General features: G+C 38.0%; 1 protein-coding gene across 3 annotated transcripts in view; it reads right to left on the bottom strand.

Annotated features, from left to right (window-relative positions):
• Positions 1 to 22,848, bottom strand: part of CCNF (cyclin F) — a 218,704-nt gene that overhangs the window by 101,161 nt on the left and 94,695 nt on the right. For all 3 annotated transcript variants that reach the window (XM_033914689.1, XM_033914691.1, XM_033914692.1), the window contains exon 9: positions 16,527 to 16,678. In XM_033914689.1, coding sequence (XP_033770580.1) covers positions 16,527 to 16,678 — 152 coding nt within the window. The remainder of the gene's footprint in view (positions 1 to 16,526; positions 16,679 to 22,848) is intronic.

Genomic DNA, 22,848 nt, shown 5'->3' with positions numbered 1-22,848 from the left:
AGATATCATCCGCATAAGTGAATAATGTTTCCCTAGCCGACAGCTTAAAGCTGTTCAGTGTAGTCATATAGAGATTGAATAAAACTGGAGAGAGTGGGGAGCCTTGAGGAACCCCACAGGGAGGCTGCCAGGAGTTGGAGATATCGCCTTCAATATTTACTGAATAGGAACAGTACAGAAGAAATTTAGAAACCCAATCCAAAACAACCTAATGGAGATCTATATCTGAAAGTAGATGAAGTAAAATATCATGATGTACTACATCAAACACTGCAGATAAATCGAACTGGAGTAGAATAGAACATTTATTTTGAAGACAAATTAGTTGAATTTTTGAAAGAAGAGAAATCAATAAGGTTTCAGTAATAAAATTAAGCAAAATCCATGTTGAAATGGCTGAAGTAACGAAAATTTCTCCAAATACAGGGAAGGCCTGTAAACTGAAAAAGTTGTTCCGGGACATGAAATCTGAGGAACTTTGTGGTCTGGAAAAATGAGAATATGCAAGTAGGTTTCTGCCAGATCCAGAGAGGCTAAGAACTCTCCTGGAGCCACCGCTGCTATGACAAATCAAACCATCTCCATGCAAAAACACAGGACTCCGAGTGCTGCTTTCACTTGCATAAAATCTAAAATGGATCTCCAATCATCAGAGCCTTTCTTTGTCACGAAGTATGGTGTATCTGCCCGAGTGAGTCTTCAGCCTGCTCAGGCTCTATGGCCTGAATATCTAGCAGGATCAGGCAGACTGAGTCAAGGACGTGTCCAAAGGAGCAATGCCACAAACGCCGATTGGTAGAACGCCTTTTCCAAAACTCGTCCCAAAAATATTTCATAGTGTCTGAAAAAGAGTCCGGCACCTGGGGCGTAAAGCCACCCTTAAATGACTTAACTTTACATTTCTTAGGCTACAAAGGGTCCACAGCCAAGCGTAGGGAACAGCCGTGCTGAGCCCCAAAATTAAAGAAGGCTGCTCCCTTGCACTGGGCAAGCTAAGCATTTAGTCGCCTGCTTCAGCAGGGGAGAGACTAAGCTTCATGCTGCCACCTTACTCCGCTGTGCCACGCAGCACGTGGCACAAGGATGCTCTAAAAGAACTATATTTGCGCAATCCTGGCAAGAATTCACATGAGGAGAGCACAAGAACGCCACCCAACAAGTTTCTAGACAAAATTTGCAAGTTTTGGAGAAGTAGGAAGCTTTAGAATAAAAGATCGGAGGGGCGTGGCTTAGCGCGCACACAAAATGGTCGTGTGATCGCAGCGCTCCTCTTACCTGGGCAACCGTTGAATAAATAAAGATTTCCTTTTAAACTGTTTTCGGCTGAAAACATCGGAGAGGACAGCGGGAGCATGGCGAGCACCCGACAGAGTAAAAGTGAAACCGGAGGGGCTGTGAAAAGGCAGAAGCAGGATCAAATTACCCCGAGTAAGGTTCCGCTTCCTGCTGATGTATCAGAGGAGTTAAGCAAAGCTGAAGTTATGGGGGAACTGAGGCAAATCAAACAAATGCTGACAGAGACTGTGAGTAATATGGCAGAACTGAAGGAAGAAATCCTGAATATACACAGACAAATGGAAGTAGCTAATAAAAGAACAACAGAGTTAGAAGTTAAAATGGAGAGCTTAGAATGTGAAGGAAAAAGATGCAAAAATGACAGTTTGGAAATAATTCAATTGAAAAGTCAGCTGGAAGATTACGAAAACCGTGGAAGAAGAAAGAATATAAAACTTTTTGGAATACAGGAAAATTTGGAAGGGAAAAATGCAATACAGTTTTTAGAAAATTTAATTCCTAGATTATTGCAGTTGGATTTCAAACAGCCTTTGGAAATAGAACGGGCACACAGGATTCCAATAAAGAGTCTGGAAAATCAAGGGAGACCAAGACCATTAATATTCAAGATGTTAAGATACCAGCAAACAATAGAAATTTTAAATGCTGCCAAAAAAGATAAAAACTTAAACTATAAAGGATCCAAAATATGGTTTTTACCAGACTTTGCTAAAAATACAGCAAATATTAGGAAGAAATTCTTTGATCTGAGATCTCAATTAAAGGAAAAAGGATATAAGTATGGGTTATATTACCCAGCAAAAATGAGGGTATCTTGTGGGGATAAATCTTTGTATTTTGTTGACCCGGAAAAACTAAAGACCTTTCTTTCAAAATCAGAACCTATGTCATTTTAGCACAATGGGTGTTGAAATGAAGGGATAAATACTAAGACTGGATTGGTGGATACTGAACAAAAAATTAAATATAAAGAACTATGGGACTTTTGTTTGTTGGAAAAAGAAGAATATGCAACAAAGAACAGGAAATAAAAATGGACAAGTGAAAAAGAAAATAAAAGAATGTAAAGAAGAAAGTAGAAAGAAGGATAGACTGGAAAGACATTAAAGTGAAGTTATTAGACTGAACTTTTAGGAGACTGAAAGATGGATGGTTGGAGTAAAGAATGAACAAGAAGGATTAAAGGACTGGACAAATTAACACAAAAGGAAAAGTGAAGACTGAATAGGAAAATAAATAGATGTGAAGAAGAAGAAAGCAGGACTGATAAGAACATAAGAACATAAGCTTTGCCTCTGCCGGGTCAGACCAGGGGTCCATCGTGCCCGGCAGTCCGCTCCCGCGGCGGCCCCCCAGGTCCATGACCTGAAAGTGTTCCCTACCTAACTTAAAATACCCATACCCTGTTCACTCAATGTCCTGTAAGGTAAATCTCTATCTGTACCCTGTTATCCCTTTCGCTTCCAGGAAGTCATCCAGTCCCTTTTTGAACCCCAGAATTGTACTCTGTCCTATCACCTCTCCGGGAAGCGCGTTCCAGGTGTCCACCACCCTCTGAGTGAAGAAGAACCTCCTTGCATTTGTTATGAATCTGTCTCCTCTCAGTTTTTCTGAATGACCTCTTGTTTTAGTTGTCCCTGCTAGTCTAAAAAATCTGTCCCTCTCCACCTTCTCTATGCCTTTCATGATTTTATAGGTTTCTATCATGTCCCCTCTCAGACTAAAAGGATATTATAAAAAAAAAAAATGAATGACAATTGGCAGTCAAAAGTCTTTAAGAGTGGATGGATGGAGATAAGAAATAAATATGAAAGTTCAGTTTATTTAATAAGTCAGAAAAGGAGAAAGTAAAGAATGAAAGGACAATAAGGAAAAGATTGCAGAATGGACTAATGATAGAAAGGACAAGTTATATGATATTTAAATGCAAGTAAAGGAAAGGAAAATGAATAATATAAAAGAAAGATACATAAGAATTTATTGGTAGCTGAAGGAATGTAAACATTGATGTTGTGATAATATAGTTTTAAAAAGATTGGATTTAATTTGGAGAAGAGGAAATATAAAAAGGGGAAAAAAAAATTATTTTGAAAATGAAATACAAATGTTTAAATACAAATAAGGGATAAAAACTTATAAAATTGAAATTTTTTTTAACAGAAATATATGAAGAGATGGATATTTGCTGATGGATATTTAAAGGAGGATAGGAGAAGATGGATTAGATAATATAAGATATAGGAAAATGATACTTTTTATTAAATATATGACTATGATAGAATTTTCTTGAATGAAATAAAATGTTGGGGGAATGAATTAGAGATTGGTGAAATGATAAAAATGCATTAATGGAATGTTAGGAAATAAATATGGTTATGTGACTAAAGGTTAAATAATAGATAGAGAAATTAATTACTTTAAAATGGGAAAAAAAAAAGGTTTTATGATTAGAAGAGAGATATAATTAGATATATTGTGGAGAGGTAGTGAGTTTGTCTCAATAAAGGATAAAGGGGTTATTAATAAATATTGGTTGCCTGGGAGGGAGGGGGGAAGTTGGGATTACTGTCCAATGTGTGTCCTTAAGCAGTCATTATATTGGGGGGGAGGGGTGGGAAGAAGGTGGGTATTAAAGATATTACTAGGATGATTAAGGAAAAGATTAATAAGGGATTGGGTAATTTGGAGGTAAGAATGTGTGCCATGGGGAGAAGTTTTTTAGATCTTAGTTATGGAAGAAGGGAAGAGGAAGATTATGATAAGGAGTATAAAATATATTGGGGCGTGGCTTGGACACGAATTCTGATGGTTGGGTAAGAGAGTAGCTCCGTGCAGACAAGCTCTATTTATAGAAAATACTACAAAAAAATTAAAATTTAAAAAGAAAAAAACCTGGAAATTAACAGATTATGGCGTCTAGCAAACAGAACAAAGGTGATTCGGGGGCTGGAGGATCCGGTACAGGAAGTAATAAGAGATCAAAACCGGAGCCGGGCACTCCTCCTTCAAAAGTCCCGTTGCCATCAGATGAAAGCACCGATGTTATGGAAGAATTGCGGCAAATTAAAGAAATTGTATTAGATAGCAACAAAAAATTACAAAAAGCTATCGACGATGCAGCAGTGCTTACTAAAAGAGTGGATGCGACGGAAAACAGAATAAATATTTTGGAAGACAACTCTGAACAACTGAATCTGGACATGAGACAAAGCAAAATAATATGGAAAGAGGTCGAAGAAATTAAAAGGGACCTTGAAGACAGCCGGAACCGCGAAAGAAGAAATCATTTAAGAATCATAGGAATGCCGGAAGGAGTAGAAAAAAACAATCCTATAACTTTCCTGGAACAATTTCTACCTAAAGTTCTACCATTAAAATTCAAAACGGCGTTGGAAATCGAAAGGGCACATCGGATACCAGCACAGAAGAAAACTTCACAAACGGGTCCATGAACTTTAATTTTTAAACTTCTGAGACATCAACAAGCGATGGAAATTTGTCAATTAGCCAAAGAGAACAAAAATCTCAGATGTCAGGATGTCCCTGATTTTGCGAGGGAAACTGCATCAAAAAGAAAAAAAATTCTGGATATGAGGCCCCAATTGAAATCGCTAGGGGCTAGATACGGGCTCCTTTATCCAGCAATAATGAAAATCACAATTGCAAATAAAACTCAAAATTTTTCAGACCCTAAAAAGCTACAAGAATTTCTAGACCAACATGAACAACCAATGACATCATAAAAGTCATTTTAATGGGAAATTTCCTGGTCAATACTGAATATTTATTTATTTATTTATACATTATTAAACTTTAATTTATATATATTGATCATATTAACAGAAATACAAACAAGATCTTTGGTTAAATCTTAGAATTTTTATGAATTGGTTTCAAATTCCAACGGAATGGAATCGCACGTGCGTGTGCACAAGCATGGAACTATAAGACAAACAACGATCTTAGCAGACAAGGAAAAAACATAAAATAAAATTACATGACCTTGTTTTTCTTAAATGAAAAGTTTTACAATACTAGTAAATGAAAATATACTTGCATGTAAGATCGTGGTAATAATGGAGATTCGAAAAGGATGTTAACACAGGATATGAATTTGTTAACCTTATGTGGGAGTGGCATTGATTGGCTATATATAGACAGGAGGCGTTACTTAAAAGGGAGGAAAAGGAAGTCTTCAATAATATTACCAAATATATAGCGAAGTAAAAAGACAGTATAGGATTGGTTGAAATGAAGTATTTCCTGTTATAGCACCGAGAGCACACAGACCCGATCCTACCAAGAGTGTGAACTCTTCCCCCCATGCAATCCGCTAAGAAGATCGACTGTCGGCTCCGGGCGGCTTTCCCGCAGAGGAGAGAATCCTGCATTCACCGTGGGCCTCATCTGGGGCAGCCTCCTTGGAGCAGCTGGGGCACGGGCAGTGTGTCTGGGAGGGAATGCATGGATGGGAGAACATCGCAGGGGAGGAGACATAGGCATCCTGGGACTGTCTGCCAAGTCTCTTCCCTGAAGAAGCCCTTTCTGGAAACGTCAATCGCTCCTCCTAAACTTACTTGCTCCACTTCATCACTGACGCTGAAACCGTGGATTGAAGACAAAGTTTTATTTTATTTTTCTTTCCAGCTTATGATTTATCTTTAATCTTATCTATTGTTTTGCCTTTTGTCTTTGTTTTGTTCTATTTCTATCATTTAAATTTCTCCAGAATTCTACTGTTCAACGGCTCCCCCTTCTGCTGCTATTCCTTTCTCTCCTCTCTTCTACCTTCCAAAGTATTTAGATCAATGCTGTCTTGTTAAAATGTTTATTTTATTTTTATTTTTCCTCTAACTCTACTTTTCACTTCTCTATTACCCTCCAGGTACTTTAGTTAGATTGTGAGCCTTCGGGACAGTAAGGGAATTTTTCAAGTACCTTTCTTATTTCTAATCTTAATGTATATTTTCTGTAAACCGCTTAGAACCTAACGGATGTAGCGGTATATAAGAAATAAATTACATTACATTACATTACTTCCGTTTTGAATTTGCGTTTTAAGTATGTTTTCTTCCGAACGTATGTCTAACGCTTTAAATAATTCATTATTTTGAGTACTGGGAAAATTTATTAGTAAAAATCATTATTTTTTTTGTATTTGGAAAATTGTATTATAAAAATATAAATGGATCTTAAAATATTATCTTTAAATGTTAATGGTCTGAATCACATGATAAAAAGGAAAAAAGCATTATTATTTTTAAAGAGGCAAAATGCGGATATATGCTTCATACAAGAGACCAACCTTTCAAATATTGAATCCAATAAGCTGATAGGAGGTTGGGTCAAGCATTGTTTTTTTTCACCAGCTACAGGGAAAAAAGCGGGTGTTGCTATTCTAGTAAATAAAAAATGCTCTGCTTCATTCAAATTAAAAGCATCAGATATTCATGGAAGATGGGTAAATGTGGAAATGAGCGTGGGAAATACTACCATGATGTTGTTTAATATATACGCCCCTAATTCAAACCAAAATGAATTTTTTAAGACTCTTCAACAATTGATTTTGCCACTGGCTACTTCAAATCTAATAGTAGCAGGGGATTTTAATGCTGTTATGGATCCTCTATTGGATAAAAACCCAAGTAGATTTATGAAATCTATGGGATTAGATAATTTGGTACAATCTTGCGATTTGACAGATATTTGGCGAATTCTTCATTTTGATGGACGGGAATTTTCTTTCTGTTCTCATGTTCATAATTCTTTTTCAAGAATAGATTATATTTTTATTTCAAATAATTTGGCACATCAGGTGTCACAAGCTGCCATTGATCCAATCATTTTATCTGATCATGGTGGGGTCTGGATTGAAATTAAGATTGCAGATCAAAATACTAATAGACCAATTTGGAAGTTTGATAATACATTGCTTGCTGATCCAATATTTTGTGAGAATCTTCAAACAAAAATGAAGGATTATTTTCAATTGAATGATAAAGACGAGATCTCTATGGAAATATTATGGGATGCTTTTAAGGCATCAATGAGGACAAATAATTTCTTATTCGGCTTATCTTAAAAAACAGATTAAAAACAATTTTTAAATTTAGAAAAAGATTAAAATTTTAGAATTAAAACTTATAGAAAAATGGGAATATTCTATTCAACAAGAATTGTTAAAACTTAAAGGGAAATATAATGAGATTTCATCTAAATTGATCAGGAAAGATATATTTTCTCAACAAGCTTTGTATTATGGTAACTCAAATAAGGCGGGAAGAATATTGGCAAATTATCTTAAAGCGAAAAAAAGGAAATCAAAATTAATTGCCATTAAAGATGAAAATGGTGAAATATTTACACAAATTGAGCCTATTTTAAAACAGTTCCTAAAGTTTTATAAATCTCTTTATTCTTCCAAGACTTATTTAAATAAAGAAAAAGATGGTTTAGAATTTTTGAAAATGTTAGAGGGTCCAAAAATTCCTGAACATGTAAAACGAAGTTTGGAAGAACCAATATCATTAAAAGAATTAGGAACAGATTTGAAGTCCCTTAGAGTTGGATCCGCTCCAGGTGGTGATGGATATAAGGTAGAATTCTATAAAACATTTCAAAATTTTCTATTGCCCTATTTATTAAATCTTTATCAATACCAACTTAATAAAGGTTCTATTAATGGCACTATAGCAGAATCTTTAACTATTGTTTTGCCAAAGCCAAATAAAGATCCCACTTTGGTTTCAAACTATAGGCCAATATCTTTAATAAATGTAGATGGTAAATTACTAGCAAAAATATTAGCCTTAAGATTGGCTAAAGCTCTCCCTCATATTATAGGTATGCATCAAACAGGATTCGTTGCTCAAAGACATTCATCTCATAATACCAGATTGGCATTCCATATGTTATACTTAACAAAGAAAATGAATGAGCCTACTTTTGCTGTTTCTTTAGATGCAGAAAAGGCTTTTGATAGAGTAGAATGGACCTTTATGTATCAGGCATTGGAATGGTTTGGTATAGGACCTGGATTCATACAAATAATACAAACATTGTATAGCTCCCCTTCTGCTAGATTATATATTAATAATACTTTTTCAGAAAAATTTAATTTACAGAGGGGAGTTAGACAAGGTTGTCCCTTGTCTCCTTTACTGTTTGATATTGTTTTAGAACCCTTAATATTAGCTATCCAACAAGTAAAGGAAATACAAGGTATACCACATTCAGATAGAGAATATAAAATATCTGCATATGCAAATGATTTACTATTCTATTTGAGGAATCCAGAATCTACCATTCCACATTTACTTGAGTTGATTGAGAAATTTGGAAAGTTCTCAGGATATAAGATAAATTGGAATAAATCAGAAGTTCTTCCATTAAATGTACACTGTACAAAAGGATTATTTGATGCATTCTCTTTTGTTTGGAAGGAGGAGGCTATTAAATATCTGGGAATTTGGATTACAAAAACAGTGGATGAAACAATGAAAAGTAATGAAAAAAGCATATTACAAAAGGTGACAGAAATGTGTGAGCAATGGAATCCTTTGCATTTATCTTGGTGGGGAAGAGTACAAACTGTTAAAATGATGATTTTGCCTGTAGTTTGTTACCAAATGGGGATGATACCAGTTTTCTTTCATGAATCTTTTTATAAAAAATTAAATAGGATTTTGACAAAATTTATTTGGCTTGGAAAAAACCCCAGAATTGATTTAGTGTCGTTGCAAAGGCCAATTGTGGAGGGCGGGGTAAATTTTCCCAATTTTTATAGGTACCATCAAGCCTATATTTTACGTCAAGGTATGTATTGGATCCTCCCAGAGCCCACTGATAATATTCCAGACTGGTTCTGGTTAGAATGGAGACTTATGTTTCCCTTGCGTCTTAGTCATGTAGTTAGTATCAGAATGCCAAGGTTATATAAAGCAGTCCGTTAAATGCAAGAAATTATCTTACAAATGTGCCTCACTCCATTTTAAACTCCTTTATTCACAAATTTTTGTATTTCATGGATCCTCAGAGGGCCACCACACACTCAAATGTATTTCATAGTGCGGGCTTTATGCACCCTTTCGTCACTGGACCTGATTTTTTAGTTAAGTGTAACATTTTAGTGTTATGACTAAAGTATAGGTATTCTAGAAATACTTAGCTTTTAGTTGACGCTAGTCGGGAGGGTAGAAACATAAATGTCCAACATGTTTCGCCCGTCTATCTCACAGGGCTTTATCAAGGCTCCCTCTCCCGTTCAGTAACAACTTTCACCAACCACTGCGTCATTTCTAGAATACCTATACTTTAGTCATAACACTAAAATGTTACACTTAACTAAAAAATCAGGTCCAGTGACGAAAGGGTGCATAAAGCCCGCACTATGAAATACATTTGAGTGCGTGGTGGCCCTCTGAGGATCCATGAAATACAAAAATTTGTGAATAAAGGAGTTTAAAATGGAGTGAGGCACATTTGTAAGATAATTTCTTGCATTTAACGGACTGAATTATGCAATAGTCTCCATTTAAGTTAATCAAGTGCTGAGATTTTCATTGCAAGGTTATATAAAGAGCATAAAATATTTATGGATACTTGGAAAACTCTAAGATATATAAGTAATCTAACTCCTATTCCAATAAGTAAATCAACAACACAAACGATTTGGTTAAACCCCAAGATCAAGGTTGGCGGTTTTAAAATCATCTGGAAACATTGGATGATAGCAGGTATTCGTATTTTGGATGATGTAATACAAAATGGTAAGTTGCTGGAGTTTTCACAATTGCAACATAAATTTGATCTTAATAAGTCACAATATTTTAGATGGTTGCAATTGAAGCAATCCATTCAGGCAGGGTTCCCTGAATGGAAAAATCTTATTAATTATCATAGTTTGGAATTCTTATGTTTCCAGATGGATTCAACAGATCATAAAGCCGCACAATGGTATAAATTAATATCTGGATTTGTAAATAAAAAACCAAAAAATGGTCTTAGAGACATTTGGAGCATTGAGATAAAGCACCAAATTACTGCATCTCAATGGCCACGACTTTGGTCTTGGAGGTTAAAATGTACGGTGTCAGCATCCATGAGACAAACTTGGTTTTTTCTATTGCATAGAGCTTTTTGGACCCCTGTTCGTTTACAAAAGATAGATAGTTCTAGGTCTAATAGATGCTGGCACTGTTACGTTGAAGTCGGAACATTAGACCACCTTTTATTTTATTGTCCAATCATCTTAACATTCTGGAAGTCAATTTGGCCTCAAATCAATAGGATGCTAGAAAATCCGGTAGCCTTGACATATGATACTATTTTATTTGGCACAACTATGAGAGCAAGAAGTCAAATTTCGGCAAGCAACAACAAATTACTGTTTATTTTAACTGGAATAGCAATACAGCAAATAACATATAATTGGAAAAAACATGACATGTTAAACTACAATTTCTGGTGGAATTCTGTATGCCATATATACAAAATGGAACTCACCATTGCAACACAAAAAGGCTATGTGAATAAATTTCAAAAAGTCTGGGGACCGTTAACAGATTTCTATAATGAATGATTAACTTTTCCCATGATAAGATAATTGAATAGAGGGGAATGGGGTGGGATTTTATTTCTGATTATTACATACTATATCAATATTTGAATGAATTTACAATAAAGTTGATTTTATGTATTATTGATTGGGAGGGAGGGAGGGGTGAGGGATTATTATATTCAATAAGAATTATATAAATTTAGATTTCTTGCATAATATTATAACTTTATATAATATTAATTTTCTAAATAAATGTTAAATTTGATGTTAATATATGAGTAAATCAAGTGTGTATATTCAAGTTTCTAATGAGTTTATTTGGAACACTTGTTGTAACATAAGAAAATGAATAAAGATTTATAAAACAGAAAAAAAAAAAAAAGGAGTATAAAATATATTATGTCTTTTAAGATATTTTCTATTAATGTCAATGACCTGAATCATGTAATCAAAAGGAAAAAGGTATTATCATTTTTAAAGAAGCAAAATGCGGATGTTTATTGTCTGCAGGAGACCCATCTTAATATAAAGGAATCACAGAAACTAACGGGTGGGTGGGTGAAAGAATGTTTATTTGCTCCAGCAGAGGGTAAAAAAGCAGGAGTAGCAGTTCTTATAAATAAAAAATGTATGGCCAATTTTAAGATAGTAAATTCGGACCCACATGGAAGATGGCTACATGTTGATATAAGTATGGGAAATAATGCCCTGACGTTGTTCAATATATATGCCCCTAATTCGAATCAATCAGAATTCTTTAAAAAATTGCAGAGTATGTTGTTACCACTGGCTGCTTCTAATTTAGTGGTGGCTGGAGATTTTAATGCTGTAATGGATCCATTAATGGATAAAAAACCAGGTAAAAGTATAAAATCTTTAGGTTTAGATAATTTGGTTCAATCATGTGATTTGAAGGATATATGGCGTATTCTTCATTTTAATGATCAGGAATTTTCATTTTGTTCACAGGTTCATAAATCATTTTCAAGAATAGATTATATTTTTATTTCATCACATAAGGTGCAGCAAGTGATTAAGGCTTCCATTGATCCCATTATCATTTCGGATCATGCGGGAGTATGGATAGATTTACAATTAGATCAATTAGAAAATACAAGACCTCTTTGGAGATTTGATAATGCATTGCTTGTGGATGAAAAATTTTTGGAAAATTTTAAAACACAAATTAGTGATTTCTTTCAAATTAATTTAGTGGAAGATACATCTATTGAAAATGTATGGGACGCTTTTAAAGCAACTATGAGAGGTCATATTATATCATATTCGGCTTTTGTTAGGAAACAGATTAAAAAACAGTATATAGAGTTAGAAAAAGAAATTAAAATACTAGAAACTAAATTGGTAAGCAAATGGGAACATGATGTATTACAAGCTCTTTTGAAAGCAAAAGGTAAATATGTCATGTAATGTAATGTAATTTATTTCTTATATACCGCTACATCCGTTAGGTTCTAAGCGGTTTGAAGAAAATATACATTAAGATTATAAATGAGAAGTAAGAAGGTACTTTAAAAATATAACAAATTAGCTTCAAAAATGATAAGAAGAGACTTGTTTTCCAAACAGACAATGTATTATGGAAATTCTAATAAGGCGGGAAGATTATTGGCAAATTATCTTAAAGCAAAAAAAAAGAAGAACTAACATTAATGGGATAAAAGATGATAATGGTATAATAACCAATCAAACGGATATAATTTTAAAGCAATTTCTAAAATTTTATAAGGACCTGTATTCTTCCGAGCCTTATTTGGAGAGGCAAAAAGATGGTAAAAATTTTTTAGATTTAATTATTGGACCTAAGGTTCCTGATCATATAAAACGGAGTTTAGATGAACCTATATCATTAAAAGAATTAGAAACAGCGTTGAGATCTCTTAGAGTTGGATCCGCTCCAGGTGGTGATGGTTATACAGTAGAATTTTATAAAACATTTCAAAATGTCCTTTCCCCATATTTACTAAATTTATATCAGACACAACTTATAAAAGGTGATATTAAAGGTACTATGGCTGAATCAATAGTAATTGTTTTGCCTAAGCCAAATAAAGATCCTACTTTGGTTTCAAACTACAGGCCTATATCTTTAATAAATGTGGATAATAAACTTTTGGCGAAAATTTTGGCTTTGAGATTAGCCAAAGCTCTCCCACATATTATAGACACGCATCAGACGGGTTTCGTTGCTAAAAGACATTCCTCTAATAACTCTAGATTATTGTTTCATATGTTAAATTTATCAAAAAAAATGGATGAACCGGCTTTTACAGTTTCCTTGGATGCAGAAAAAGCGTTTGATAGGGTAGAATGGAATTTTATGTATCAGGCTTTAGAATGGTTTGGTATAGGTTCTGGATTTATACAAATGGTAAAAACATTGTATAGCTTCCCGATCGCAAGATTAAATATTAATAATATGCTATCTGATGGTTTTCAATTGCAGAGGGGAGTTAGACAAGGTTGTCCTTTATCTCCTTTGTTATTTGATGTTGTATTAGAACCCTTGTTAGCTGTTAGCAATACAGCAAGCAAGGGGGATACAGGGTATTCCATATTCTGATATGGAATATAAAATTTTGGCTTATGCAGATGATATTTTACTTTATTTGAGGAATCCAGAGTTTACCTTATCTTGTCTATTGGAATTAATTGATATGTTTGGCAAATTTTCAGGTTATAAAATTAATTGGAGTAAGTCTGAACTTATACCTTTAAATGTTCATTGTGTAAAAGGATTATTTGACGCTTTTCCGTTCATATGGAAAGAAGAAGGATTTAAATATCTTGGCATTCAAGTTAAAAATACAATTGAAGATACAGTAAAAGAAAATGAAAAATTTGTATTGAAAAGAGTTACAGAGTTATGTGAGCAATGGAATCCGTTACATCTTTCTTGGTGGGGGAGAGTTCAAACTATTAAAATGATGATCTTGCCTGTAGTTTGCTACCAAATGAGTATGATACCTATTTATTTTCAGGGTTCCTTTTATAAAAAGCTTAATAGCATTTTAACGAAATTTCTTTGGCTTGGTAAAACGCATAGAATAGCTTTGGTATCTTTGCAAAAATCAATTAAGGAGGGAGGGGTAAATTTTCCAAATTTTTATAGGTACCATCACGCCTATATTTTATGTCAGGGTATGTATTGGATCCTCCCAGAACTGATAGATAATGCACCGGATTGGTTATATTTGGAATGGCGCCTTATGTTTCCCCTAAATTTAGTTCATCTTCCAAGTATCAACATGCCTAGAAGATACAGAGAAAATAAGATATTAATGGATATTTGGAAAACGTTGAGGTTTATTAGTAAATTAACACCTGTCCCAATAAACAAGTCAACTAATCAGTCTTTATGGATAAACTCCAAGATTAAAATTGGCGGAGCTCAAATCCTTTGGAAGGACTGGATTATTGCAGGCATTAGATCTCTGAATGATGTTATTTCGGAAGGTAAACAGCTGGAATTTTCACAATTGCAACATAGATTTGGTCTTAGTAAAAAACAAAGTTTTAAATGGTTGCAATTGAAGCAGGCCATTCAGGTTGGGTTCCCTGAATGGAAAACATTGAATAATCAATATAGTTTAGAGTTCTTATGTTTCCAAGCAGACTTCCTAGGGCATCAAGCCGCATTGTGGTATAAATTAATATCTGGATATTTGAATAAAAAACCAAAAAATGGTCTAAGAGACATTTGGAGCATTGAGATTAAGCATCAAATTACTGCATCTCAATGGCCACTAAATTGGTCTTGGAGAATGAGATGTACAGTGTCAGCATCTATGAGACAAACTTGGTTCTTTTTATTACATAGAGCTTTTTGGACCCCTACACGTTTGCAAAAATTAGATAGTTCTAAGTCCAATAAATGCTGGCACTGTAATCTGGAACCTGGGACGTTGGATCATTTACTGTATCATTGTCCCTACATTAAAAGTTTTTGGAATGCAATTTGGCCACAAATTAATAAATTGATGGAAAATCATGTAGCAATATCATATGATACAGTGTTATTTGGAATGATGATGAGAAAAAAAAGTCAAATTTCACCAGAAAATAACAAGCTTTTACTAGTCATGACAGGGGTTGCCATTCAGCATATAACCAATAACTGGAAGAATCATAGTAACCTTAATTATACATTTTTGTGGAATACAATTTGTCATATATTCAAAATGGAAAGAGTAATAGCAATACAAAGAGGGACATATCCTAAATTTATAAAAATATGGGGGCCATTGACAAAGTATTGTACTGAATGAATAGTAGGATTTATCTTCTTCTTTTCTTCTTTTTCTTGTCTTCTTTATGGCACACATGGAGGGGGGGTAGTGAAAATAATTTTACATAACATGTTATAATATGGTATACAATATGTATAAGGTGATTGGAAAGTACTTGAAGGGTGGGGGGTGGGAGAGGGGATAAAAAAATTTGTTCAGAATATTATGTAATAGATATAAAAGTGATATTGTGTATTCATTAGTTGTAACTCAATATTTTGTACACTTCATGTAAAATATGAAAATGAATAAAAAATTATAAAAAAAAAAAAAAAAGAATAAAAGATCACTAAAAATCCAAGATGGCCACCATCAAAAAATTCACAGCAAAATTGTGTTATTTTTTTACACTGCCCAAACACAACAAATGGCAATTTTAGGATTTTTCAGGTGAGGGAACACGCAGATACACTGAAAACCCCACTTTTCCAACCTCCCTTGATTCACCTCACAGGTTGTTAACAGCCTGTACTCACTGTGACCTGTCTGAAGATCTGTGCTACAGCCTGCCTCAGCCCTCTAACAGCAGCCAGATGAGAGAATCACTGTCTCATGCTGGGAATGCCTCTGGAAAATCTGACTGCATCTCCACTCCTATGGAGCAACAGAAGCGCACCGAGATGGGCAGAGGCGAGAAGATGCAGTTGGCACCCTGCAAGACACTGCCTAGTCTTCTAAGGGCGTCCAACAGCCTGCGCTTGACCCCTGCTGAACGGTAGGTGAGACCACTTCAGGGACAGCCATGAGCTCTAAAGAAAGCTATGCAGGCTGGCTAACAGGTACCCACTGGGATCGGCCTGTCAGCTACAGACCGAAGTCTGTGTGTTCTCAAAACAGGCAGAACTGAAGAAACGCTCTAAGCATCAGAATCCCCGAAAAAGGGATGAAAAATACACCAAATAAAATGGGAAGAACAGAACCAACATTCTTGCAGACGTGTGTGCAGAAGGAAAGAACTTCAGGTGGAGCTAATGATCCCAGTGAAGTACAGCAGAGGGAAAAGGAAAAAGAGAGAGTAGATTCCTTCTGCAGATGCACGCGGCTATGGGGATATTACCCATCTGTCTAGAAAAGGGGTGGGCAATGAGGACCACAATCCAGGCGGATTTTCAGGATTTCCCCAATGAATATGCATGAGATCCATTTGCATACAATGGAAGGCAGTGCATGCAAATAGATCTCTCATGCATTTTCATTGGGGAAATCCTGAAAATCAAATTGGATTGTGGCCCTCGTTGCCCACTCCGGTCTAGAATGTTTCACCTATTTCACTGGAAAGCCTATATTATGTGATTTATCATAAAAAGATTTAGCTTTATACATCAATAAGAAAAACCCTCCTTTAACCCTTGATTCAACTTTACCTTGTTGTATCGTTCATTCCCCTTTGTACAGTGAAGATGCTTTGCTTGTTGACTGGATAAGAGGACTGAAAAACCTGACATGTCAGCTCACTGGAAGCTTTGGGATCCAGTCCAAGCTGTTTCCCATTTCCACAAGCTTTTGCCAGAGATATCTAAGGAAGGGTAGAGAAAGGAGTTAGAAAGGGGGTTCTGTGCTGCCACATTGCTTTTCACAGCATTTACAATCTCAAACATTTAAATGGAGAATGTACAATTACTTAGTGAAATGAGGCAATTTTGTGTGCTGTGTATTCATTATAATAATAATAACTTTATTTTTCTATACCGCCATAGTCAAATGACTTCTAGGCGGTTCACATTGAAAGAAGGCTGGACAATCAGCGAATTACAGAATGCAAGAAGAGAAATGTTACATAAGAAATAGGAGATACATGAGAAATTACATCAGGTTTGCAAAGGGAAATATCAAAGTGAATGAAGGACATCTGTTTAGGTGATGAATTTGTCAAATAGAACGGTTTTAATTGATTTTCGAAATGAGCCATAGGACTGCCTGACTCTATTTATGTAGTTTCCCCAGCCAGGATTGCTGTCTGCTTGCTTGGAACATGAAGGTTCTGTCCAGAAAGGATTTGTATTTGCGCCTGAGATCTTTGGGTATGTAAAGATGTTTCGGTTTCTGGTTGTTCATGTGTGGTTGTACAGCGTGAAGTGTGGTAGCAGGTAGGAAGGTGCTAGTCCCCAGACCTGTTTGAAACAGATACATGCAAACTTGAACAGTATTCGTGCCTCCATTAGCAACCAGTGCAATTTTTTGTAGAAGGGGCTAATATGGTCTTTTTTTCTCAGTCTGAAAATCAAGCGAACTGCAGTGTTTTGCACTATTCTTAATTTTTGTACTGTTTTTTTTTATTTTGGGATACCCAGGTGAACGATGTTGCAGTAGTCCAGGATAGACAGGATCAGCGACTGCAGCAGTAATCTAAAGGATGTTGTGTCAAAGTATTTTTTAATAGTTCTTAGTTTACACAGCGTGTAAAAGCATTTCTTCACCAGTAAGTTTGTGTGGTCAGCCATGGTTAAGTGTGTATCTATTTTTATTCATTTTTCAACTTACAACAAGTGTAGCACAAAGTAACATTTGAACTTGAAAACATCACTTGATTTTCTATCAAAATGCAAATAAAGTAATCAAATTTAACCCCCTCCCTCCCACGCCTACCATATCCTATCCAATCACAATATATCATATAAAATACTCTTCTCTATTAATCTAACCATTACTAAAAATCAGAATTCCCCCACCCTCTCCCCCTTACAAAGGAAAAATTATGTTCTTACCTGTTAATTTTCTTTCCTTTAGTCACAGCAGATGAATCCAGAGACTAGTGGGATTACGTCCATCAACCAGCAGGTGGAGATAGAGAGAAATGAGTTGTCCTCAGCCTTCTTGGATGCAGAGCCTCCTGGCCAACCAGTATAGGTCATCTCAGAGCATCCAAAAACGGAACTCATACAGAAGAAACTCCTTTCCCATACATATGAAACACAAAAAAACAATACTCAAAGAACCAAAAAGGCAACTCCAGCACAAAAAACATGGCCAAACCACATGCAGAGCCACGAATACCGAAACAGGGCAGGGCTCTGGATTCATCTGCTGTGACTAAAGGAAAAAAAATTTAACAGGTAAGAACATAATTTTTCCTTCCTTGTCATCAACAGCAGATGAATCCAGAGACTAGTGGGATGTAGCAAAGCAGTCCTAATGTAGGGAGGGAAACAAACATCACCGCAACACTGCCAACATACCGACAGTTATGGCAAAAGAAGCACCACACCCAGACCACCACTGGGTATATACACAGCACACCAAGAAATGGAGAAAATCGCCCCTCCAATGCCTAATCTGAAGCAGAAGGTCAAGGAAAAGAAAGAGTGAAGAAACCCCACAAGCAGTCAAGGGTTAAGCTCAGAAAACATGTGAGCAGGCGCAAACAGGAGCTAATAGCACAATGCTGAGGAAACCACAACTGCAGAGACCCACGATGAACAGAAGGAGTTTAGAGTACCAAACTGAGGTGACACTTAAGGACTCCCAAACAACTACGGATGAATAAATCCGCTATGCCCGCAAGGCCCCGAGCCCACCAGAAAGCCATGACATTCATGAAAAAGCACACTATAACAGACCCCCGTCCCCTTGCAAGGGTGTAGGGCATGGAGTTTGGAAACACAAAGAGAGAAGGATCACAACCCAAAGCAGAGCCATCGCAAGGTATCAAACCAAGAGCCCTCCAAAAAGAGTCAAACTGCGGAACCATGACAGAAGAAGTCCTCACCAAAAAGAGGAAAGGACTCACACACCCACACATAGAAAGCTACAGAAGAGGCATGGATGAAGCCAGGCTCCCTCCTCTAGCAGCTGAGGCCCACCGAAAGGCGCCAAGTCAGACTCTAGAAATCACAAAGAAAGCCAGAGGGGGAACCACATCAACGGAAACGTGAATAGGCGAAACCACTGGAGAGAAACAAACAGTTCCAAGGAGAGTCATACAGACTAACTAGATCATACGTGGCATGAGAGGATAGAAAAAAGTCCACCTACCTGGGCTATGCTAAAAAAAAAAAAAAAAAACCAGCCCAGCAAGGAAGGGACCACATGCAGACAGAGAAACTGCACTCAGAGGCAGCCAACAAGTGAGACAGACTAGAGGCAAAGAGAAAGTCCTGAAGAACCGCCCTCCCCACAGAATGGGCTACAGAAAACAAGGTAATAGAAACAGGCAAACAGATACCAAGGGCAACCGACAAACCCCAGAGAAAATGGAGATTTAGCTAGACCCAGCTAGCCTCATGGACCAGAAATCCATAAAATGAAGAAAGAAAGACGAGTCCACCAGGAAGGCGTGGAAAGAATAAATGGAGGCCAACCGCAGTATGAACAAGAGCAACCTTGTCTCCTGCAGTGGCCGACAGCACCCAAGTAGGCCATGCCCATGTTGATTGCATCAGCCCCACAGATCAGCCCAAAGCAACAGTGATGGTGACGACTGCCCTTTGACAGAGACAGAGACAGTAGATGGACCCAAGCAATACACCAGACCACCTGAGAGTGCCCACACCAAAGAGCCAAACAAAACTCAGAGGAGTATGATGTCCACCTCAGGGCAGGTCACCAAGGTCATGCCTCAATCAATAATGAAGAAAATGCGAGCAAAACGCATGAACCCATATTTAATGTGAGGAATAAAGTTGAAAAACAGAGTATAATGGCAAACCAGACCAGTAAGGTACGACAGTAAGAAGATCCCCAAGATAGATCGAAACAAATAGCCACAGCCACTGAATGGAGCCACATCCAGAGCGACCGCCTACCCGACCAACCGTGTATAGGGCGTGCAAGCCAGCCACATGACAGGACAAACCAGATCTTACATGCCCCCCTCATAACAGGTATCCCAGTGCCAACCGGCACAGCAGGAATCCTTAAAACGGAATACAGGAGACAAAAAGAGAATCCCTCCTTACCCCAAAAGAGTGGCACAGGAGACTCATCCGCAAGAGAAACTCCTGCACATAAGAATAGGGAGAAAGGAGGCACCATATCTAGTGTGGCACAGGAGACTCTACCCATAAGAAAAGGAGGAACGAAAAAGTGGTTTCCAGACAGCGGGCCAAAAAGTGCACTGCTCACCACTAAGTCCCCATTGCACCACATGTGTACCAGGGTAGATGAACACAAATGGTTGCTGAAGAACTGGCTAGGAGACAAATCAGCCATAAACTGCAGCCGTTTGAGCCCCAGGCACACAAACAGAGAAATAAGTCAGCCAGAAAGAAACAACTGCAAACGCAGGAAAAAGGGAAGGCTAGGCAAAACCAAAGCACCATACCCCAAGGGAAGAAGAGAAAGGAGATACCGAGATAATAACAAAACCTAAACCAAACCCCAAGAGGTGAAAAAAATGAAGGACACATGCCACTAGCCAGAATCAAAGAAAGACAGAGGCCTGTGACATGTGAGAGAAGAGAAACAATCTCAGCGTCCTCTATAGGGGAACCATGATCTCTAGAAAACTGCCAAAGGACAGGAGGGAAATTTTTTATTTTTAATGCAAGGAAGAGGAGGGAGACAGAACACCCCAAAGCCTAGTGGCGCCCGGCAAAGGAAGTTGAAAATGTTGGGGCAACATGCAATCGAGGCATAGAGTCGTACGTGGGTACACAGAAACAGGTACCTTCAATGTCCCCTTCTCCCATGGAGACAGATTCTGGGCTCGTCACGGAGGCACCCCGCCTGTGCCAGGCAGCCAGATTAACCGCCCATTCAGTTAGGCAACTTCGGTATACTGGCATGTCTACAGCTGAGGCCGTGATATAGCTGTGCTAAGCTGATAGGCTAGCCTGAAAAGTCTCGAGAACCCAAAAGTCCATATAGGAGTCTCCAGAGAAAGGGTGAAAAGCTGAAAATAGAGAACATGAAACCAGCACACAAGGACATCTCGTGCACCACCCCAAGACCCAAAGGAAAATAGCCTGGAAACATAAAGAAGAAGCCCATAGGCAAATGAGACACACCGTGAATCATGTGAAGACGACTAAAGGGGAGAGTATACGGCAGAGAGCTCACACAACGTAAAACAGAATCTAAGCGGGTGCAACTGCAGAAACAGGACCTCAGCGTGCCCCTAAGAAATGTGGACAAAGGCTTCCACCAAAGTCCCCAAGGACTACGCGACTGAAAGAAAAGAGGAAAAACATAGGACCCTCCTAACAGTGCCACAAGCAACAAATACCAAAGAGAAGGCCCAACCCATATAGGCACAAACAGCCTCGCCCGCGTCAAGCGACAAGTATTGTACCAGTAAGTGGAAGCTACAGACCCCGGACCTGAACAAGGCAGCCCTGCCAACAACAGCAAGGACAGTAAAATAGTCATGTCCCCCAGAAGCAGCCAGAGATGCGCTAGGGAGAAAGCCCTGAAATATAGCAACCACCGGTGGAAACCGGCCCATTGACCATGTTAATAGAAAAAGGCAAACCGAGCACCGCAACGCATTTAGCGGAAAGACACAGCACCGGTCCCGCAACCTACACCAAATGGCGCCCTTACTAATGCACCCCACGCCAGGACAACTCGTCAACTGACTGCCATCAGTCCCAACTTCAACCGCCAAAACCAAAAGAAAGCGGGGCAACCAAGGCCAGATCAGGCAAAAGTCTTCCCATTAGACCGGCATTATAGCAGGTCCCTGCCAATACTATGATACCCACATTACCATAAAAAATCAGCCACAGGCTCACACAGCCCACCACCAAAAAGGAGGGGAGCGGAGCAGCAAAAGGGCAGAACATGCAGGAGGCCATGCCCACAAAGAAATAACCCTAGTCACCGGTGAACCCACACACAGAGACTTGGAAACGGCACCTGACCTCCACAGAAGAAAGGAAATATATCACCCTCGCTTTCAAAACAGTGAAGAATAATAAAAGTCAAAATCAAACTTACATCCCGGTATAAAATACAGGGAGGGTATAAACAGCGGAAGCAACTCCCCACCGAGGAAGAAAAACAGCTATATGACAGGAAAAACTATGCGGCATGTTCAGGGCACATAGACACAACCGCCGCTGCAGCACACCGAAGACTAACTACCGGCAGAGAAGACTTGAATACAGTCTACTCCCTAGAGCACCCATCCTGCATCCCGACTACTGCACATCGAGTATGCCGAGAAAGGCGAACTGCCACAGCAACCCTGCAGGAACACTGTACCGGAAAGCAGCCTTAACACCTCAGTGAACAGCAGACCAAACGTGCTCCATGTGGTTGTTGCAAGGAAACCAAAATGGCTGCCAACGCTTGAGGGAAAAAGCGGCCGCAGCTCACCTGGTGGGAAAAGTCCACATACCTCTCCCGCCGGATCTATCTATAGAGGAGCGAAGACAGCCAATCTTAGCACCCGAATTATGGCGGAGATGGGCCAGACCGCTCAACCAAGCCCCTTGCCAGCACCTGCAGGAGCCCAAAACGCTACCACATTGAAAACCGGACTCCGCAAAAGGAAAGAAACACTCACCCGACATCAACAACGAAGGGCAACCGAAGGAGCAGTAACACATGCTGGCAGAAGCAAGGGAGCTCAAGCTCTTGAGGATGAAAACCGCTGTGGAAAGCCGGTACTCCTTACAAGCGACTTTGTGGTTTTTTGGGTTTTTTTACGTGGCAAAGAAGTAACTAAGTCACAACGGCAAATAGGGAAAGGAACCTGCGGTGAACAGATGTATCCCAGAAGAGGGTGAGGCAGGGACCTGGGGG

The sequence above is a fragment of the Geotrypetes seraphini genome, chromosome 11 (genome assembly GCF_902459505.1).
Source record: "Geotrypetes seraphini chromosome 11, aGeoSer1.1, whole genome shotgun sequence".
Lineage (NCBI taxonomy): Eukaryota > Metazoa > Chordata > Amphibia > Gymnophiona > Dermophiidae > Geotrypetes > Geotrypetes seraphini.
Note: the sequence above shows the minus strand (reverse complement) of the source record. Positions and strands in the feature narration are given on the sequence as shown.